The 20,227-nt window shown below is 43.8% G+C and overlaps 1 protein-coding gene across 1 annotated transcript; it reads left to right on the top strand.

Annotated features, from left to right (window-relative positions):
- The first annotated feature begins 553 nt into the window (after window positions 1-553).
- On the top strand, window positions 554-20,227 carry LOC144125343 (inactive selenide, water dikinase-like protein). The gene is made up of 6 exons (XM_077658681.1): window positions 554-631; window positions 1,160-1,232; window positions 15,413-15,516; window positions 16,110-16,294; window positions 18,616-18,809; window positions 20,133-20,227. Exons 1-6 carry the CDS (start codon window positions 554-556, stop codon window positions 20,225-20,227), a joined length of 729 nt encoding a protein of 242 aa, XP_077514807.1.

The raw sequence follows: 20,227 nt of genomic DNA on the forward strand, positions 1-20,227 counted from the left end.
TGAGCCACGACTGACACCGGCAAGCGATTCTAGCTCTTCTGTGCAAGCTGTATTATTTCACTGCTACAAGTTAGATATAGACAACTGGTCTGTTTGACAATATAGGCGTGGCAACTCAGCAGCTGCATCCAGCACATTCGGAAGCAGTCACTATCCTTGCGACGCTGGATCGCATTGCGAAAAGTGCCAGGAGCGGCGTTTTCGTCTTATTTTAAGCTGACCTCGTAGGCCAGGATCCAATGCAGGAGCAATATGCTGCAGGACAGACGCACAGGGCGCATGCTTTGCGCTCCATCGGTTCCTCGTAGCAGCAAGCCGGAAATTAACGGTAACTGTATTAATAGAACCCGAAATTGCGGTGGTGGGATCGAGTGTTTTGAGTATATCTGGTCGATACCGAGACGGAAATGAATACCAGAGGCAACTAAAGTTCCAAGGGTGTGCGCTATTTGCGATGGAAACGCGCCTACAGCTGTCTCAGATGAAGTGGCATAATGGTAGCCTCGCATCTGCGGGATTTCTGGTATTAAGGCAGCGGTCTGTGCGTTCCGAAATGCACGCTCGCTACAATGGGCGCAACCATCCGACCATATTCATCATCAGCGCGACCCTCACGCCAGTCGAATGCAAGGCAAGTGGAGCAATGAGAGGGTCGCGCCGGTAGGGGCCCTGCATATGCGCGTGGTGATTTTGAGCTTACGTCTGTTGTGGCTAGGCAGCGCTGATGCGCAGTTCTTTCTTGTGCGGCGCGCTCCGTTTACTTCTGTCCGCGCCTGTACCTCTACCTTCTTAAAACTGCATCCTTGAAAATTTTAAAATTAGTTGAAGAAAAATTGAAGGAAATGTCACAGTAACTGTCTCACATTTTGGTGGATGCTTGAACCTTGATGTAAGAGAGGGATGTAGGAGGGAATTATAGAAGAGGTGCCATAGTGGAGGGTTGACGCCCTTGTTAGATGCCCCTCTTTAGTTAAACATACCTTGCAATTAACACATTTGGTGCAAAACAAACGTGAGACTTGCACACTCACGAGGACTCTCATATCAGTAAAACAAAAAGTGCCAACGTTGCCGTACTTTAGAGCTTTGCTCTTAAAAGTGCAGCTGACTGCCCCTGAAAGTTGAGAGCAAAAATATGTCTCCTTTTCCTCATGTGCAGTCCGCAGTGCTGGTGCTATTTGCAATGGTGATTGACATTGAGTCGCATGATGCACAGCCCGTTCCTGGAGTTGGTGAATTTGTCTGTCGTGTGAATCTGCCATTAAAATTAGTGCAGAACAATAGTTCTCCAGTTGATCTCACGTAACTGTATCCTGTGCCACCTGCTACCACCCTTTTTCCTCAAATTTCCTAATCTCATTTGGCCATCTAATTGCAACCCATTCATGTATTCACATACTCTTGGAATCCTCCCACTTTTGTAGTGTGGTATTGCTTATATCTTCTCTGCATTACACATGCATTGCACATCCTCTTTTTTGGTTATTCAAGCTACCTCTGTTCCTGTTTCTTGCATAAGCAGCTGGGCTCTTGCTATTTAGAGGGGAGGGGTACAGAATTTTAAACACTAACAATTGATTTTTTTACTGGTCGTAAACAGGAACATTCTAGCAAGTTTCAATCACAGGTACCTAGTGCAACATAATGTTGGCCTACCTAGGAGTCTCTTCAAACTTTCACCTGCATTAAGTGAAAACAAGGGGCGCAGCCTCAAATATTGCAACGTCTTTGATATCGTCTCTCAACAGTCACTGCTTGCAAGTGATGCTAATGGGGTCCTGTGGGCTAGCTAGCAGAACTTGTTGGAATAGCACCAGTCGGTCACGCACATAAAACCTCTGTGATCACTCTAGGATGACTACAGCAGCACTAACAATGGCCAGGTATTTAGTGGTGGGAAAGGCTTTGTGACGAGCGATGCTGACGAAACTGACAGTCTCCAAGCTAGGCCTTGGCAGAAAGCTGGCAAGCGAAAACTTGTCACCGACAAGACAACAAACTAAGTAACCTCTATCGTCTCTGTGAGTATGTCGAGCGGAAACAGTAACGAAATGCACTGCATGTGTTCATGTGTGAACACTGACGAGAGATAAACACCACACCACAGTGCCAGCCTCCATCTGTGGCAAGAAAGCCTAGTGAGTACATTTATGTGATGATTGTAGAAAACGAATTCTTAAGTCGTAGTGTGTGAAGTTTGTCATAACTGTAGTTTTGGCAGCAGTGACCTGAAATCAATGGTTGCTTACTGTGTAGAACACATAGAGTGAATAAGATATGACAAAAATGCTAAATGAGGTGATCCTCTCTGTCTAGGAATGGATTGTTTTGGGAAATGCAGGCTTGTGGAAAACGGCTTAGTTACATCTGATTTCGTGATGTTATTGGTGTAGTATCAGTGATGAGGAATTGTAGTTCATGATTGAGGATATAAATACTCAGTGCGCAAATGAAGAGAGCTAAAATACTAAACAATCTGGAAAGAGAACATTTTACGATAGGTAGTGAGCTATGTAGTGGAAGTGGTAACAGAGTACATCTAGGCGAGGTCATCCGCACATCTAAGCTAGGTCGTGCGCAAATGCAGAGCATTTGAGAGAAATGGTTGCGAGTAGATTGGGGTTTAAGGCCTTTGGCATGCACGCAGAAGTTACGAACAGCGCCTTGCAGTATGCTCAAAAAGAATTTTAAACTGCATTGCTGCTACAAATCTCTTGGGCAAAAAGTGGTACACTAAGAAGTTTAAAATTGCGAAGAGTGCCGTCAACCACTGAAAGAAAAATCACATGGTTAATGCTAAGATATAGAGGAAAGAGCTGCGTGAGTTGACAATAAATGCAAATCAAAATCTGAGCTGAAATCTTGAATAGACATAGGCAGGACGTGCATTTTTAAAAGCTGACTGCCCTTTTGGGTAGTGGAGTGGTTGCTGGTAGCAAGAAACTCTGCTCTTGCCTTTATTTTATGGACATATTGCTTTCTGCTTTAGGTCCCAGAGCCTGTCATAGGCCGCATGTACTTGTAATGAATTATCTGCGCAAATATATGGCATTCGTATACTAGACAAACTCTAAAACCTCATCAATGCTCACTCTCTCTGTAGTGAACTTTGTAAAGCCTGTTAGTCACCACTTTCTTGCATGTCAACCCTTCACTACAATGTCCCCATAGCCTGAGTCGCTGTGGGATGTTAATCCCCATAGCCTGAGTCGCTTTGGGATGTTAAACCCAAATAAACCAAACTAAGCATGTCACCCCAAATGGCAGCCGCGGTTATGGTACTAAACTGCGGACCCGGAAGATGAGATGCAGGTTCAATTCCAGCTGCAGTGGTCGCATTTTAATGGAGCCGAAATGCTAGAGGTGCAGGAACTCTGTGATGTTTGCACACTTAAAGATTTACCCAGTTCTCTAATATCTAACATAGACTGCGGTGCTTTCTGGTTTTAAACCTTATAAAACCAAGCAAATTTAGTGGCTACGACATTTCATAAATTTCTTTAAATTTATTATTCTTTTCTAAACATTTACAATTTTTGGCACCTCTATTCCTTCATCTTTGCCTCTTTCATTCCCTCCTCGCTGAGTAGGCGGTCAGTGGTTTTGAATGCCAGCGAAATATTCTGTTTTTCATTTCATTCGAAAAACTTTCTCACTCTATTGCATTGTTGTATTATGCAGCAATATATGAAGCTTAGATCCAAGAGCTATGGCCTGGATAGTAAGTTCTATATTCAAGGATAGTCAGTTTTATAATCAACCATACTTACATTACTTATTATGCTATCAATGCAGACTTCTTTTGTAATGGGCTACCTGGCACAGAAGTGCTGTTACCTGCAGCAGTAAACATCTTTTCAAGGCAAATTTCTCAGTTACATGCATAAATAGATTGGGCAAGCTCATGCACTTGTGAAGCTCATAAACTTGCATTTGTTTTCATAACCTTTGCTGTGATGCACTGACTCACTGGAATACACAACAAATCTTCACTGCAATTAGATATGCTTAATATAGTGAGATATTCATGTACACAAGTTTGGGTTTTTGGGTTTGTACACTATGCTCAAATGAGTCTGTTAGCTGGCAAAGATAAAGCAAGGGTGGCAGTGTTTTGTAATATCCACAAGGCATTCTTGCAAACTCCAGTATGCGTGTAATTCCTTTATTTTCATGCAACATAAACAGTCTTCACTTCACACTCATGTTTAAAACAAAATGCTGCACACTTCACCACTGTAAAATTGAAGGCCATTGTGCTGCTCCACAAAATGATATCTGGCTGCAGCTGTAGTTGTGGTATGGAAAATTGGTTTGGCTATATTTACACATATTCGTCATGATACAAGCCACTTGCACGCCACACAAACATGTTTATAGTACAATATCCAGCAGTTTTGCTGTGGAGAGTGCGGTGCTAAAACGAGAATAGTGATGGAGAAAGCAGACAATACATTTTGACAAAGGCATCAAGATTGCTAATTTTTTTGGAAAGGAATTTTTGGGATGCTCCTCAGAAGGTTAAGGAACTTTTATACTTCACTACCATCTCACCAATTATGGAATATGCCAATGCAGTGTGGGACCCTCTAGTCAGAACCTATTGTGATATGCTGGAACGCGTTCAGAATCGTGCGGCGGGGTTTGTCAGCAACAGATATACTTTTAGTCATCGAAATAACAGTATCAAGCAGGACCTGAACTGGGACTCTCTGGAGGAGTGCCATTTACGAATAAAGTTAGAATTTCTTTACCGCATTTATTTCAAGGAAACTACTATTAACTCCGAAACTTATTTGCTGCCACCTCATTTTGTATCCAAAAGGCACAACCACAACTGCAAAGTACATGAGATAAAATGCAGTACTAATGTGTTTCTTTCCGCATGAATGTTGTAAGCTGCCTCAATGTATTGTTGAATGCCAGTCCGAAGCAAATTTCCGAGCACTGTTGTCAGAATTGTGATGTGCACGCATGCTCAGCTGCTGTTTTTCTGCTTTTCCTCTTGTCCGCCCCTGAAGAATTGACTGATGTGAATGCGCTGTTGACACTTTTTATCATCTGCCATAGATTCTTTCCCATCCTGTACAAAAGGTTGGCACATGCTGTAGGATTGATTGTGTATGTATGTATTCCCCCCTGCAGTTATGCATTCGTGGCACTGCAGAAATGTAAATAAATAAACAGCTCATGATCTGCTAGGGCTGCAGGATTCCAAGATTGAGAAAAGCAGTGGGAGGCCCTGAGCCGGGTAGAATAGTGAAATTTGGCTAGTAGCAGACAGGGATCATGCAGCTTGTGGAGGGCAGTAAAATTGGAGACTTATGGAAGAGGCCGTAGACTCAAGTGCACCATCTGGGCTTGTGATGAAATGTGTAGGGCCCTTCGTTTCTGGGTAAAACCTGGTTTCTCTCTACTGTTGCAGCCCAAAAAGATTCTTAAAGACCAGTTTCAACCCAATTTCTGTGCAAATGTGCCTGTGAGAAAGTGTAGTTTGATGGTGCACAATTCTCAAGAACTGCTAGTGTAGTAGATATCACATATTTGTTCTGACAGATTTTTTAATAGTTCTGGTTATTTTATTTTCCTTTTAATGTTTGTTGTTTGTTGAGTTGCTTATAATATTAGGATAAATTGAAAACTACATGTACTGACTGGTATTTCATTGCAATAATTATACCCACAATTATGAAGCTGTGTTTGAAGGTAGCTGTGCATTTAGTATACATGTTTTGAATTTCAATGGTTGTTTCTGCACTGCAAAATGGAGGACAGGTCTCTGCTGTGCGAGTTCTTTGCAATGGAGTGAAAGTAACTGTAGCAGCGTTTGTTACTGTGTCACCCATCCAAACGTTCTCCCATAAGACCACCAAGCTTCTGAATACCTATGGCTCAAAGCTCGAAGCTCTGATTTCCCTTTCCGAGGTTTTCTGCATTAACCAGAGCAAGGCCAAGGGCTCAGAGCTAACAAGCATTTGAAACCATAGGACTATACACAATAGGTCTGGGACTGTGCAGCAAGCCAGCGTTAACGAGGTCGAGATAAACGTGAATTACTGTAGAAAGCTAGTATGAAAAAATAGTTGCACTCACGGAAAACGCTGTTTATTTTCTTCGTCATTGAAACAAAGCAATGCATATAAAGTTTGATATCTTGCTGATCCCTCAGTTTTTTCCAGCTAAAGACCAAGGGTTGCATGGAAGTCGTGCAAGCCACCAAGTTACGTGCGATTTGTGCCAGTGACCTGGAGCAGGCTGGGAAATTTGTGAATGGCCAGTGGTATCCACTCAGTAAAGCAAGCTTTTTCTGTAAGTACAGTTTATGGCATGGCATTGGTTAGGGATGCATGCATTAAAGTGACTACTCTGCACCTACCCATGCTTCAAGAACAGTGAAGTACTTATAAAAACTGATTGGCTAAAAAAATTTTCCACTTCTGGTATGTTTCTTCAGGAAAGTATTTGCCATTTAAAGGGCTCAGTGTGCTGTGAAAACCCTTAATTATGTGCTTGTTGTGGCTTTTAGTCAAATTTCTCCTTCCACGTCTTTGTTAGCCTTACCTTGTAGCTTGTCTGCATGAGATTGCATGAGACTGGCTGCTACCTATAGTTAGCTTTTTGTTGCTTTTTTATTGGTTGTCACATTCTTTGCGTGGCAGTGTCATGCGGTTTGGGAAGTAATCTGACCTTATTTCTGCTTTGGCCTGAAGTTCAAGCTTTTAGATGTGGGGGAAGGTTTACGGTGCCTCCTTGTTCGCTGTAACTGCAGTGTGGCCATGAGGGTTAGTCCTTTTTATATTGTGATGCATTCTCATTTACTTCGTGCATAAATTAATGAAGTAAGCACTATTTTTGTAATAAATGAACACTCATTTTAACTACAGCCGTTATAAGTGCGCTTGACTCTAAAACAGCTGTATTCCAGCACTCAGTATTACATCTTAAAACCAGCCGGAAGACAAAACACAGGAGAAGAGATGAGCACAAGACAAGGCTGGCCTAACAACTGAAGTTTTTTTGAAGGAAAGTGGCAAAAGAAGACCTGCAGAGATGCACGCGTGCAGAACCCCAAAGCAGTGAGAGGGCGAAAAACAATCGAAAGGCACTGGTATACTAGTAAACCATCTAAAAAACAAATTCCTGAATGTTCAGCGACGGCTTAACCACGCATATATCCTTAGCCTTACCGATATAGTAAGCCTCAGCTATGTCCGGACAGATTTATCACTTCCATAAACCACTGATGTGCCGCGAAAATCGGGCATGCAAAACGACAGGTCGTCCTCTGATTGCATTCACGAGATTGAACGTGCAGTGCCAGGTAAGAATTCGCCTTCCCGCCTATACAATGAAAGTGTTCTCAGGCGCACATTCAGACATCTGCCTATCTGCCCGTAGTAGTTTCAGCTACAAGGCAGTGGAACGCAAAAAGCCCGTTTACTTTTGCAAGTGGTGAACATTTTTTAATCTGCCACTGTGCATAGCGGACGATTGTAGTTGTATGAAGCCTAGTTTGAACGGTGGTGGAAAGGGCTCCACCTCACTTTTAGCTGTCAAGACAATAGCAACATCATACTTTGGTGCGACTTTCTTGGGACGGTGTGAAATGCCATGGACGTAAAGTATAGAGGCCGCATTTTTGTGCTGCTCCACTACGTCAGCAGCATCCGAGTGGTGTTCCTTTCCCTCAAGCGAGTGAAAACACACTGACAGATGTGCGAGATGGGCAAAGGGAAACCCAGGGGCAATTGGCTTGGAAACCTACTCGGAGAATGCGTTCTCAACACTGTGATGGCATGACTTCCATATAGCAGTTGTGATGCATGCGATTGCCAACCGTCCTTCACCAGCCTCGAGTGGTTTGACTCATAGCTAAGAGGCTTTCCTGATCTTGGGCTATGGTGCCAACACACGTGGTCGTGCACAAAGCGCAGGTCTAAATCAAGAAACTGCAAACGGTTCTGCTTAGTGAAAGTCAGATGTAAAAGATAGGCTTTGACCGCATGCCTTAAAGATTTCTAAAATGTCTTGTGCCAACTTATCTGAGCACTCCTTGTCCACGAAATTTAGATAGCCACCAACATAACAAAATGCTACTATACCGAGGTCTTCCAAACAGGGATTTGATGCCGTATCGACTCTGTACAGAAAAATGTCGCAGAGGAAGGGTGCGACCTGGGACCCTCTACGTACGCCTGATCTCTGATGTAAATACCGCCCTGCCAACTCGCATAAGTGCAGTTCTGTGAAGTTCTAGTTTCTTATGGACAGCAATCTGGGCAGGTGCTCTGCAGTGAGCATAGACATAGAGGACCTGAACTATTCATTTTCACATGATAGACTTCTGAGGCATGTGCAAGACTGCATCAGGGTGGACAATGAACAGTCTTTTACAGACGATTGCGTGATTTTGGTTGCTAGCTTCATGGGGATGTTGTCCTTTTACTGCAAATCTGGATTTGTCAGTTGGCAGGGCGGTATTTACACCCAGGTTGTACCTTTGATCAGCAACACTTTTTCATCTAAAGTCGATAAGGCATTAGAACCCTGTTCGGAAGACCTCAGCATAGTAGCATTTCGTTATGTTCATGACTACCTAAATTTCCTGGGCATGGAGGGCTCAGAAAAGTTGGCACAAGATGTTTTAGGAGTCTTTAAGGCGTGCGGTCGAGGCCTGTGTTTTACGTCAGAATTGTCTAAGGAAAACTGTTTGCAGTTTCTTGATTCAGATCTGCGCTTTCTGGATGACCATGTTTGTTGGGGCTACAGCCCAAGATCGGGGAAGCCTCTCTTTAGGTATGAGTCGGACCACTCGTGGCTGGGGAGGATGGTGAGGAGGCGTACTTGTCTCTGGCTAAGGTCAGTAAAGATGGAAACACTTGATGGGTGTGCAATCGCGTGCATGACATCAGCTTTACATAAGTCATGCCATCACTGCTGAGGACGCATTCTCATAGCAGGTTTCCAAGCTAATGGCGGCTGCGTTCCCACTTGCCCATCTCATCAACCTGTCAGAGCGTGTTTTCACTCGCTCGAGGGAAAGGAACACATACTAAGATGATGCTGATATACCTTACCTCCACAGTATTTCGCACAGTCTCAAGAAAGTCGTGGCACAGTTTAATGTTGCTGTTGTCTTAGCAGCTAAGTTCAAGATAAGAAGCCTTTGCGCCGCCATTAAAAAAAAGGCTTGATAAAACTATGGGTAATCATCCACAATGGACAGTGTCACATATAAAAAGGTTCACCACTTGCACAAGTAATGGAGTTCATTGCGTTCCAGTGCCTTATGGCTGCAACTACTATGGGCAGACAGGCAGATGTCTGAATTTGCACCTGACTGAGCACTTTCAATCTACAGGAGGGAAGGCAAATTCTAATCTGGCACTGCACACTCAATCTTTTGAATGCAAATCCGAGGATGACCTGTCTCTTTGCACACCTAATTTCCGCAACACATCAGCGGTTTACGGAAGGGAGCAATCTGCGGTAGATAGTTGAGGCTTACTACATCGGTAACGCTAAGGACGTGTGTGGCGAAGCCGTCGGTAAACATCTGCATTAAGGAATTCGCTCTTTTAGATTCATTACTGTGCCAGTGACTTTTGATTGAATTTCCTCCTTTCACTGCTTTGGGGTATTTTGTGCACGCATGTCTTTGTGGATCTTCTTTGGCAGCATTCCTTCAATAAAATTTCAGATGTTAGTCCAGCCTCTTCTTGAGCTCATGTCTTCTCCTGTGTTGTGTCTTCTGGCTGGTTTTAAATTGAGTCAGTGCCAGTATCAGTATATCTCTATTGGCTACTACCTGATGCTGTCACATGTATTTAGCAATTTTATGTTATAGGCTTTTCAAGAGCGCATTAAATAAAGGCTTTTCTTTTCTTGCAAAGCTGCAAGTTGTGACTGCTTATTTCACATTTCTTGAAATGCTCTTCGTTGAGATCTGGCGGTGTACATGTGCTTCAGGTGCTCGGTTTTAAACATTATGCCTCTCTGAGAAGCAGCGCCGGCATTCGATGACTGTAATTTGCGTGTTCGAGGCCGAAAGGCGTATGCAGGCACCCCCTGCGTTCAGATCAAGGTTATCTTGTCCCTCTCCCAGTTTTCAGCCATTCCAACATGTTCTTGCAGCTTTCACCGTGCCTTGACAACCTCGCGCTGTGTGGCGATAACAGCCAGAGAGATGCTGCCCAGAGTTTTTTCGTGCTTACCCGGCAACGACAAGGTCTTATCCTTCAAGGATGAGGAGGTAAACATTATTAAAGAAGAGGTCCTAGGCGTGGGTTTGGGAGATGTTCCCCTCCCCGCGATGGGCTCCTCTTCTAGGCCGGACGCCAGGTGGCCGACCGACGATGTCGTTCGGCGACCTCTTCGGCCCACTCCGTGACTCGGAGTTGAACCTCCGGGTCCGAGCTGAGCAGCGTGGCCTCCCACTGCGATTGGGTAGAGAGCTGCAGACTGTTTGACGGCTTGTCTTGATTACATGAGTATAGGATGTGTGGTGTGTCTGCCTTATGGTGTCCACAGAGAGGACAAACGGGGCTAAACTGCTCTGGGAACCATATTAAGTACATGTACGGATTAAGAAAAGTGTCTGTTTGTAGCTGCCGCCGGCTGAGTTGTTGTGTTTTACTTAGAGATCTATGTGGTTCTGGGAAGATTTGTCATTCTTTCTTTAAGTGGGTAGTAATTTCTTTGTAGGTCATCACTCGCTCCCTGGCCGACCTGAGCTCGGGGCAGCGCACCTCTCGGTTAACCACGAATCCTCGGGCAAATTGGTGCGCCGCCTCGTTTCCAGGATGGATCGAATTTGCGGTGACCCAGATCAATGTGATCTGGCGGGTATTGGAGATTTTTTGTAATATTTTGATGGCTGCAGAGTGGGCCCTTCCTTTGGAAAAATTTCGAATTGCGGTTTTAAAGTTGCTGATGATGTATTTAGCAGTGGTGGAGGTAATGGCTAAGACTATGGCAGCTTCCTCGGCCTCCTCTAGAAATTTTATTTTATCGATTTTCGCCGATACGAGGGGAGAACCTCGATCGACCACTGCCAGAGAAAGGGCGTCTCTGTCCACATGTTCTGCCACGTCCACATGCACCGTGTCTTTCTGAACTGAACATCTTTCGTGAAGTTTTTCTGCCCTAGCCTTTCTTCTGTCCGTATAGTAGTGTGGATGCACGTTTTTGGGCAGAGGATGGACTAGTAAGTGTTTGTGCATGTGTCTTGAAATTGGCAAGGTTGTGTACGGGTTCCTTCATATTATATTTATGCCTTCTTTAGGATGAAATGTCCCGTTTCAGTGCCTGATAGTCTTTCGTATTGTGCGGTGAGGTATGCTTCCATCATTTCCGCCAAGGTGTTATGAATTCCTAACTGGAGTAGTTTTTCATTTGGGGTATGACGAAGGAGGTTGAGCGCAGTTTTGTAGGATTGTCTAATTACAGCATCCATGTCATCTCTTTCTCTGACTGCGAGGGTGACGTATGGTGGAGCAGATGACTCTGCTAAGAACGAAGGCTTGGATTAGTTTCCTGGTCTCGGCTTCTTTAACTCCTCCTCGCCTATTTGCGATGCGTATAAGGAGGGAGATTTGGTTGACGGTGTTCCTCAGTTTCTTAATTAGTGTGTCGTTTTTTGGTTCCCAATATTCTTAGTGTTTTCAATTCTGGGATGGCGGCCCCTTCCGCGTAGATTTTGATCTGAGGTGCTTTATTCTTTCTTTGACGCTTTGGGTCTAGGATGAGGACTTCGGAATTTTGGGGGGAACACGGAAGTCCCGCGGCCTGTGCCTCCTCTACTACTACATGTGCCACTTGTTGTAGCGTATCTTGTATCGTGCCAATACTCTCCTTAGTGGTCCAAAGGACGATATCGTCCACGTACAAAGAGTGTTCTAGGTCTGGGATTTTGGCGACTTTGGGTGCCATTTTGTTGAGGGTTATATTGAATAAGAAGAGGGACAGGACAGATCCTTGTGGCATTCCTCTGTCTCCTAAACTGAAGGTGTCGGATTTGATTGTGCCAATTTGAATTTTAGCCGTTCTATCAGAGAGAAAGTCTTTGATGTAGTTAAACGTTCTTTCGCCTGCATTCAAGGAGCTTTCCGAAGCACTTGCGACTTTATCTTTCCGGCTGATTTCGTGAGGTCTCTAAGGGATTAGGCGTAACTTTCAGGCACACCACCCAGATGGCGTCCAAGCATTGTCACTTCGTTTTTGCTGGCGCTGCGGTTTTTAGTGACTGCAAGTTATTTTTGCGTGTGTGTGCATAAAGCTTACATGCTTAGGTAACGTTGCGTGCGTTTGAAATTTCAATAGAATGTTTGATTTTTTGTTGCATTTTTATTCATAAAGTAAATGAAAAGTATTTCTAATGCCTATAGTAACAAACAACGGCAAACTGAAGAATAGCCACTAGGTGGCAACTCAAAATAGTTTTGAGCATGTAGCAGTGCTACTACTAATCTTTGCACTACATATAAAAGAAAAAGTGGGGAAACGCATAGGGAAGTGCCAGCAAGCAAGGAGGTGAAGCGCATGAAGACAGTTCTCGGTCGACATTGGAGCTGCATTCGACAGGTTCCGAGGAACGCAAGCAGCCAAGTTGGCTCGCTGTCATGAGCAGTCAGTTTGGGCAAAGGTGTCCGTTGCCACTCCCCTGTGTGAATTATTGAATTGATCAGTGATCAATTCTTATTAGCTGGAGGCGTCATTACTTCCTTTTCTTCTCCTGCTCAGACTGCATAAGCCGCCACTGCCACCCGCCGTTTGAACTTTTGCTGCGATGAGTGGTGAGGCTGCATATGTCGATGCTGTCGCCGGCCGGAGCTACATGTTCTGATGCGGAGCCAGTGGCGTGACGGTGATCCACCACCCGTTCGACAACGCCGAGCACGGGCTTGAGCCAGAGTTTTGGCTCCTGGGCCTGGCTGACATCAAAGGATGAGGCTGCAAGATTCCACAGGGTGTGCTTAACAAGCTGCTCAATTTGCTGAGGGAAGACAGAGAAGCACAGCAGACCATGTTGTGCCACCCTGAGGGATCACAGATCGGTGCGTTCAAGCTTTGGAGCAGCTTGTTTTAATTTGTACACTGAACACTTGTGCAGATACTTTGTTGTCATCTTTGCCTGATTGTACAAGTATCAGAACGCCACGCTCAACAGATTTTTCGACTGCGGTGATGCTTTCTAACTGTACGGCAGTGAAACGAACGTACTACTGTATTCAGGACACAAGTACTCATCGTGGTGTTATGTACTTGTACCGGTGCAAAAGTACTCAGTTGTTCACTTGCATGCATTAGTGTGCTATAGCAAGTGCTAACGTCATTCTGCTCTTTTTTTCACTTTAGTCCAGCCTACAAAAAGTACAAAATTCATCAACTTGAAATTGTTGATCACTCTTGATCTAGCTCTTAATGTTCAGAACAGTGCAGCCAGTCATCAAGGTTGCCATTTATGTCGTGATGGAATTAAAGATTTTTTATTGCACCAGATTTGGAATGAATGTAATATGTGATGCAGGACATACTTATTGATCGTTTTGTTTCATGCTTTTGCTGTTTTGTAAAATTGCAGTTCTTGAATCAGTTATTGGTGAGGGAATACCGCTGCCATTCAGTGAACTCTGTTCAGTCTGTCGTGCCTAAAATTCAGTAGTGACGTGACACATAAAGTGAGTGATGTTTCAAGTTCAGTATCCTTTAAACAAAAAAAAGTAGTAGGGCTTTAACGTAGTTAAACCAAGTACACTTGTCAAAGCAGGAGACACTTAAGTGCCGCTCTGAGGGGTTTAGTAGGATAATGCACATATAGGCAGAAGTGGTAATTCTCTACTTAACATTCATAGATGGCGGCATACCACTACCAGCACAGTGGCACAGCAGTTAAAGGATGTGCCACTGCATTGACAGCTGTCTGTTTCTATCATAGCCACCGGTAGGGATTGTGCTACCCATGTTGCTCTTCCTAAGCAACCTTTTGCAACCAGTCATTATTTTAACTGCCACGGCGGTCAGTTTTCTCGCAATCCAATGCGCAGGTTGTGATATTGCCACAGGTTTATGTGACCTAGGTGGTGTGATGCCCTCCTCCCATCGGCTTCTCCGAACTTACCTGAGCTTCATCCGATTGGCTGCATCTTGCGCGATGCTGCTCCGAACTGACCCGAGCTCGGGATAGTACGAGCACAAGACAAGATTCTTGCTAGGGGATGGTACACGTGGAATAGTGCTTTCGCACTAAAAGCATGAGAGAGGGACAATGGCTGTCAGTGACTGAAATATGACAGTGAGGTGATATTAATGTTGATAAAGATCCAAGTGTACTTTAGTTTTACAAACTGAACACAGATGCTCAAGCAGCTGCGCTCTGTTTTACAATATACACTGATTACTTAATAATTAATTTAAAAATTTATTAGCTGAAGTCATGCACGACACTCTCTTCTGGTACAGCAGATTGGCTAAGCATTTACAGTTGTGCGGCCAGCTTTATTCTGGTGTTCGGATATAAAGCTCATTACCACTTTTGGGTACAGGCCGGTAGACTATGTTTCATTCCTATTTGTCTGTCCCAACATAGTATTTTTGTTGGATTGTGAATAATCTTTCCTTTCAGTACAAATTTAGCCTCACATTAAAGAACTATAGACACTAAAGTTTTTGCTTGCGCTTTTCTTCTTTCAAGTCATGCTTTAGACATTAGGATACATGGGTCACTGCCTGATACTCGCCTGTGACTGCTAAATTTATAACTGAATTTCTTCTTGGCACTGTTTAAGTTTCAGTTTCATCAACCAAATGGTGGGTGTGACAAGTAGGTCACATGAGACACGAAAAGAACGGCAATTTAACTGCTGATATGTTGCTTGTTGTCATTCCAGCTCTTGAAGCAAGCTGGTTTAAGTGTTTTAGTGAATTAAAACTATGTGTCAGCATTTATATTGCAAGGTTTTTTTCGTGCCTCATGCTACCTAAGTTTGAACCACATGTCTCAGCCATCGTTCGGTTGATTAAAGTGAAATAGCATAAAAGAAGAAATTCAGATACAAAAATATTTAGTGCCCATAGGTGAATACCACAGAGTGGCATAAGTATTCTAATGTTTAACGCATCATTTGAAAGAAGAAAACATGGAACTAATGCTAGGTGTCTATAGTTCTCTAAGTCATAAGGGGAACAAAACCCAACGCTGATGGTGTGTGGACAGTTTAACCACATTGAATACATTTTGGGTGCTTTGTACAGTGCTTTTAAATGTAGTACCTCTGATAACTTCCCTGAAAATGTCCCTTTCTCAAGAAGCTACTCATAGCAACCTGACTAATATACATATTTTTTTCCATTCAGACATTGGCAGAAGCTACTCATAGCAACCTGACTAATATACATATTTTTTTTCATTCAGACATTGGCATGGATTCCAGTGTTGTGCCCCTTGGAGATTTTGGTTATTCTCTGGCTCAAACTATTGATTACTTCTATTCATCTGTTGAAGACACCTACATAGCTGTAAGTGTTCAACATTGTAAAAAAATGCTTACATGCATTTAATAACCTGATGATAGATTGTATTCTCAAATTTCAACATCACAGTGCTCTGCTGTCACTTCAGTCGACTGTACAAAAATACTGTGTTTTTCTTTTGCAGAAAGTTGTGTGTCTGTAATTTTAATACCAGGCGATAAAACTAAACAAAGCAGTATTAAATATATATTGTAGCCGTAGGAGTATCACCAAACTTTTTCTGTAATCAGAGTTTCTAAGTATTAAGTTTGTTAACTTATTGGCTAGTCTGGATAACAGGTCACTTGGTGAGCAGTCTTATTGGGCTCAAAACCACACTATAAATATAGTTTCCATAAACGTGTAAATAAATTAATTGTAACAATGATGTGTCAGTGCGGTAGCGGCGTTTACTACCTTACGTCGACGGTTGTTCTAGAGCCAGCGCGCGTTCGGCGATCGCACTGCCGCTACTGCGTTGACACATCTTCGTTGGTACACAATAATAAATCAAATAGGTGACAGGCCTCATGTTGGTGTCATGTGCTGGCACCATGTGTACAGGATGTATTCTTATTCATTGTTTTTGCTTGTTGCAGGGCAAGATAGCATGTGCCAATGTACTGTCCGATCTTTATGCACTTGGTGTGACCCGCTGCCATAACACGCTGGTGGTAATGGCTGCCAGCACCAAGCTCACTGAACAGCAGAGGGACATTGTTGTGCCTCTTCTCATCAAGGGAATCAAGGTAGGATCGGCCCCCACAGCAGTAAAGCCTAAGATGTTTGCATCAATGTTTTTAGGTGTGTGGAGACCATGGGTGCCTATCAGAGCTAATCTAAGTGTGAGGGCGCTAGTTGTGTGAGCTCTCAAAATTTGAATGCAGTCTCAGATTTCTTTCTCAAGTTTGTGCACTTCGCATGGTGAAGAGATAACTTGAGAGAAGATCTACAAGAGATGTCCATGTCACAGAGCAGCTGTTCAAGTGTTTCACTCTTTTCACTGCCCGAGTTTATTCCCCAGTACTGAAGTAATCAGCATGGTGCAACTAGATTGAACGGCATTTGTTTCTCCACAGGTTGGCTGAACAAGCGGACACAACGGTCACAGGAGGGTAGACTATGCTCAATCCTTGGCCTATGATTGGTGGTGTGGCATCGTCACTCTGCAGAGAATTTTGAAATCATCTTGTGAGTGCAGTAATCGTTTCCCTTTTTTCTTTCTGCAATGAATTAAGTTTTCCATGCTGTTTTTGTCTGTGTTAGCGTTTATGAAATGCAAAATGTGAGCATTTGAGGCTGTGTGTTGGGCACTATGTGTGATGAATTTTTCCAGCATGAGCATGATTTACAAAGTTCAGATAAACCTTACTTAATACCTTAATAATCACCACACTGATGGAAATACCTTACTGTACAGCCAAAGCTCATAACTTGAATTTCTGGATAATTCGAAGTGTACGACTGGGTCTGGCCATGCTCCACTGGGGTCTATGTGAAACATAGCCCATTAATTTGTTATTTTGAACGTGAATGGTTTGTGCCACCAATAATTCGAACAACACACCACCGCGCCTGGGGGGCGGGGGACGCGGTGAACAAAGAAACATTCCCACTAGGCTTCACCACCTCTTTGGAGAAGTGGGCAGGGTTAAAATGGCATGAGAGGCTGGGTAAACGAGGGAGGGGTTTTTCTCTCTGTGCTAGCGGTGGCAACTAACTACATGACCTCCGAGCCGGCTTACTTGTATGTGTTTATCTCGAAGGCTTCAGTAGCTTGCTGTGTTGGGTTTTGCTGTTGAGAAATCGATCACATGACCAGCGACGAGATGCTTACAGCGAATCAGACATGTCGCAGCGTCTCCAGCACTCCAAATCCGAAACCACGCGGTCGTGTGCGAAACTACAACGTGTGCGAAACGAATGAGTTGGAGCTTGGCTGATGTTTGCTGCATGTCTTTGTCTCGGTTTTTCAGTGCCCTTTGCATGTGATTGGTTGTGGCTGGAGCAGTCAACCTACACTGTGTACCGCATTTAGAATTGTCTTCTGTTTGCAGTAATTACTGTGCCAAAATGCTTGAAGAGAAGGTTGGAACCATGCGTGAAGTTGACGCCAGTGCATTATAGCAACAGGATATCGCCAAAAAGCGCGCTCATTGGTTTGGCAGTGTGCGCCTTGAGCCAGGGGAGGCTGCAAAATCGTACAATATACGTGTGGCCGTCCGGGTTACCTTTGCTTGTCGACTTCAATGCTTACGCAACCTCGCGACTCGCAAGTATGAATTTGCAAGTCACAGAGGTTGCACTATCTGGTTTGGTCGAAAAGCGCCAGATGTGAGACGGTAGTCCTTGTGACCATGCTCAGTGGTGGTTGTATGTCTTTTGCAAGTTCAGTGGGGCCCTCCGCTGCGATAGTTTGGACACACTGAATGCTACTCACCTCTTCAGTTTTGAAGGTGAAGAAATGGCCTTTAGATAAAAGGTAGGAGGTGATAAAAGAATACTTTAGGACAATGATATGGCTAATCTCACTACCCGACTGCTTCCCAAATGCCTATTCTGTTCACTTTTGTTTGTACGAACTTCAGTAAATTTGAACTGTCGTCGTCCCCGTCGAGTTCGTATTAACGAGCTTTCACTGTTCTGTATAATTCACTTTTGCACAAGTTCCAACCATGTATTATTGGAATGGTCGTCATTATATCAAGTGCTATCCCGCACCCACCAATGATGTTCTGACACCATTTTGCACTCCACTAACTCAACACTGATGCTTTTTGCAAGTAAAGTACTTATAGCAAAGTCCCAGCAGGTCCGTTGCGTAGACAGTGAAATTTTGAAAATGGCAAGATAATGTAAACAGAGAAATGATTGCAGCAAGAACCCTTGAACATATGCCTTCCTCCAGAGCAAAGGATGACAGCAGTAGTAATGCCATGCCTGCCTCAACGTTATCCTTAGAGAAGGTTAGCTACAGAAGTAGTCACTGCGTCATTAAAAGCAAGCGGTTTCAGAACAACAGAGAAGGCCCTAGACAAAAACTGGAATGTTCGTCAGCCTGGCCATTTAACTGAATTGCTAAATGCTTTTATGCTCCCTTTACAGGCCGGACAATGCACAGCATGGAGACGTGCTGGTACTGACCAAGCCCCTTGGCACTCAGGTGGCAGTGAACGTTCACCAGTGGCGGGAGAAGCCGGAGCGCCGTGCTCAGCTAGGCAAGGCTGGCATCAGTGAAGAAGATGTGCGCAGGGTCTACGTCCGTGCAGTGGACTGCATGGCACGTCTCAATCTCAATGGTTGGTGCTGATTTGTTCGTGTCTGCAGTTGTTTTTAGTTGCTTATTTGCGTATGTGCTTATTTACGGCACTCTCTGCAATGCCTTCCTTAGGTATTGTAGAAATGAAACATGTACAATCACAGAGTGTGGACGGATACTAAAGTGCATACAAACTGTGAGCAATGCTTTCAGAAGGTGGCAACAAAATAGTTGATAATTGAAGTACATACAGCAGTGGTCAGGGCAGCAATAATAAATTCATGTCCCATGATGAAAACAGCTTCGACTACAGTAATCGTAACAGAAATAATGAGATTGGATATGGTATAGCATTGAAAACGAAAAGTGCAAGACATTAGTGCAAACAAATAAAAAGAAGCTCCAAGAATTTGATTACGCACTTAAGGAGATGTTGCTTCACTTGGTAGATTCTGCAAAATATGCGAGAGCAAAGGACATCATGACATGTAAATGCACCAAGAAATTGGGGGATTCATTTGGAGGAAAAGAAAAGATGGGCAAGGAGGGAGAAGGATTTAGAAGGCAGAAGTAAGGAAGGGAAGTTGTAAAAATGTGAACGCTAGAAGAGTGATGCTGTCCTAGACAAGAGGTGGTAGAAAAGAAAAGTCGTCCTGTTGAAATATTGGTTAGGGGACTGAGGCTTCCCCCACCAGCAGTTGTTTGTTTTCTGTTGTGAAGCATCCCATCTTTGTGGCCGTCTCGTTACTACCACAGCCTTTCACTCCAGTGTGATGCCAACAAATAAGGAAAAAAAAAGAAAATCATTAAAGCCGTGACTTTGAATAGTAGAAACAAGGATACAGGATAGATTAGATTGAAAAACACTAGCCTTGAGAAGGTGGTGGGGCTCGGAAGTACTGTATTTTGTCCACCTGGTTTTTGCTTCCTTGTTTATTGCATGGAATTATCTTAGCTGGTTAGCAGCCCATGGGAAGGGGGACAGTGATAACCTGGCGACCAACTCTAAAGACTGCCGTAATTTAGTTACTACCACCTCACAGGGTATGCTAGTAGTATCTGTGCAGTTTTACATTTTGCAACTGCAAGTATGTGTGTTCCGCTTACTAGTACTTCACTGTCTGCATGCAAGAAGGCTACCACAAAATTGCAGTTTTTTAACGAGTGAAAGTTTTCATTTTGATTATAGCAGGTCTTTATCAGACCAGCTACATTTTTTTTCCTTTTATATCATAAAATGAGAGGCATTGCATGACCATTCATCAGTTGTGTATTTTGTGACCAAGTGGGCATTGACTTGCACTTCACTCCTGCTTGTGCAGAAACTGTGTTAAAACAAATTTTTTTGCCTTTGTTGTTCCAGGAGCTTGGCTGATGCACAAGCATGGCTGCCACGGTGCTACAGACGTGACAGGCTTCGGTCTGCTCGGCCACGCTCAGAACTTGGTGCAGGTGTAG

The sequence above is a fragment of the Amblyomma americanum genome, chromosome 1 (assembly GCF_052857255.1).
Source record: "Amblyomma americanum isolate KBUSLIRL-KWMA chromosome 1, ASM5285725v1, whole genome shotgun sequence".
Lineage (NCBI taxonomy): Eukaryota > Metazoa > Arthropoda > Arachnida > Ixodida > Ixodidae > Amblyomma > Amblyomma americanum.

Coding starts and splice junctions, on each gene's coding strand:
- LOC144125343 (XM_077658681.1), top strand. CDS start 554: ATGCACGCTCGCTACAATGGGCGCAACCATCCGACCATATTCATCATC. Junction 632..1,159: donor TCACGCCAGTCGAATGCAAG/GCAAGTGGAGCA, acceptor CCTCATGTGCAG/TCCGCAGTGCTGGTGCTATT. Junction 18,810..20,132: donor GGCACGTCTCAATCTCAATG/GTTGGTGCTGAT, acceptor TTGTTGTTCCAG/GAGCTTGGCTGATGCACAAG.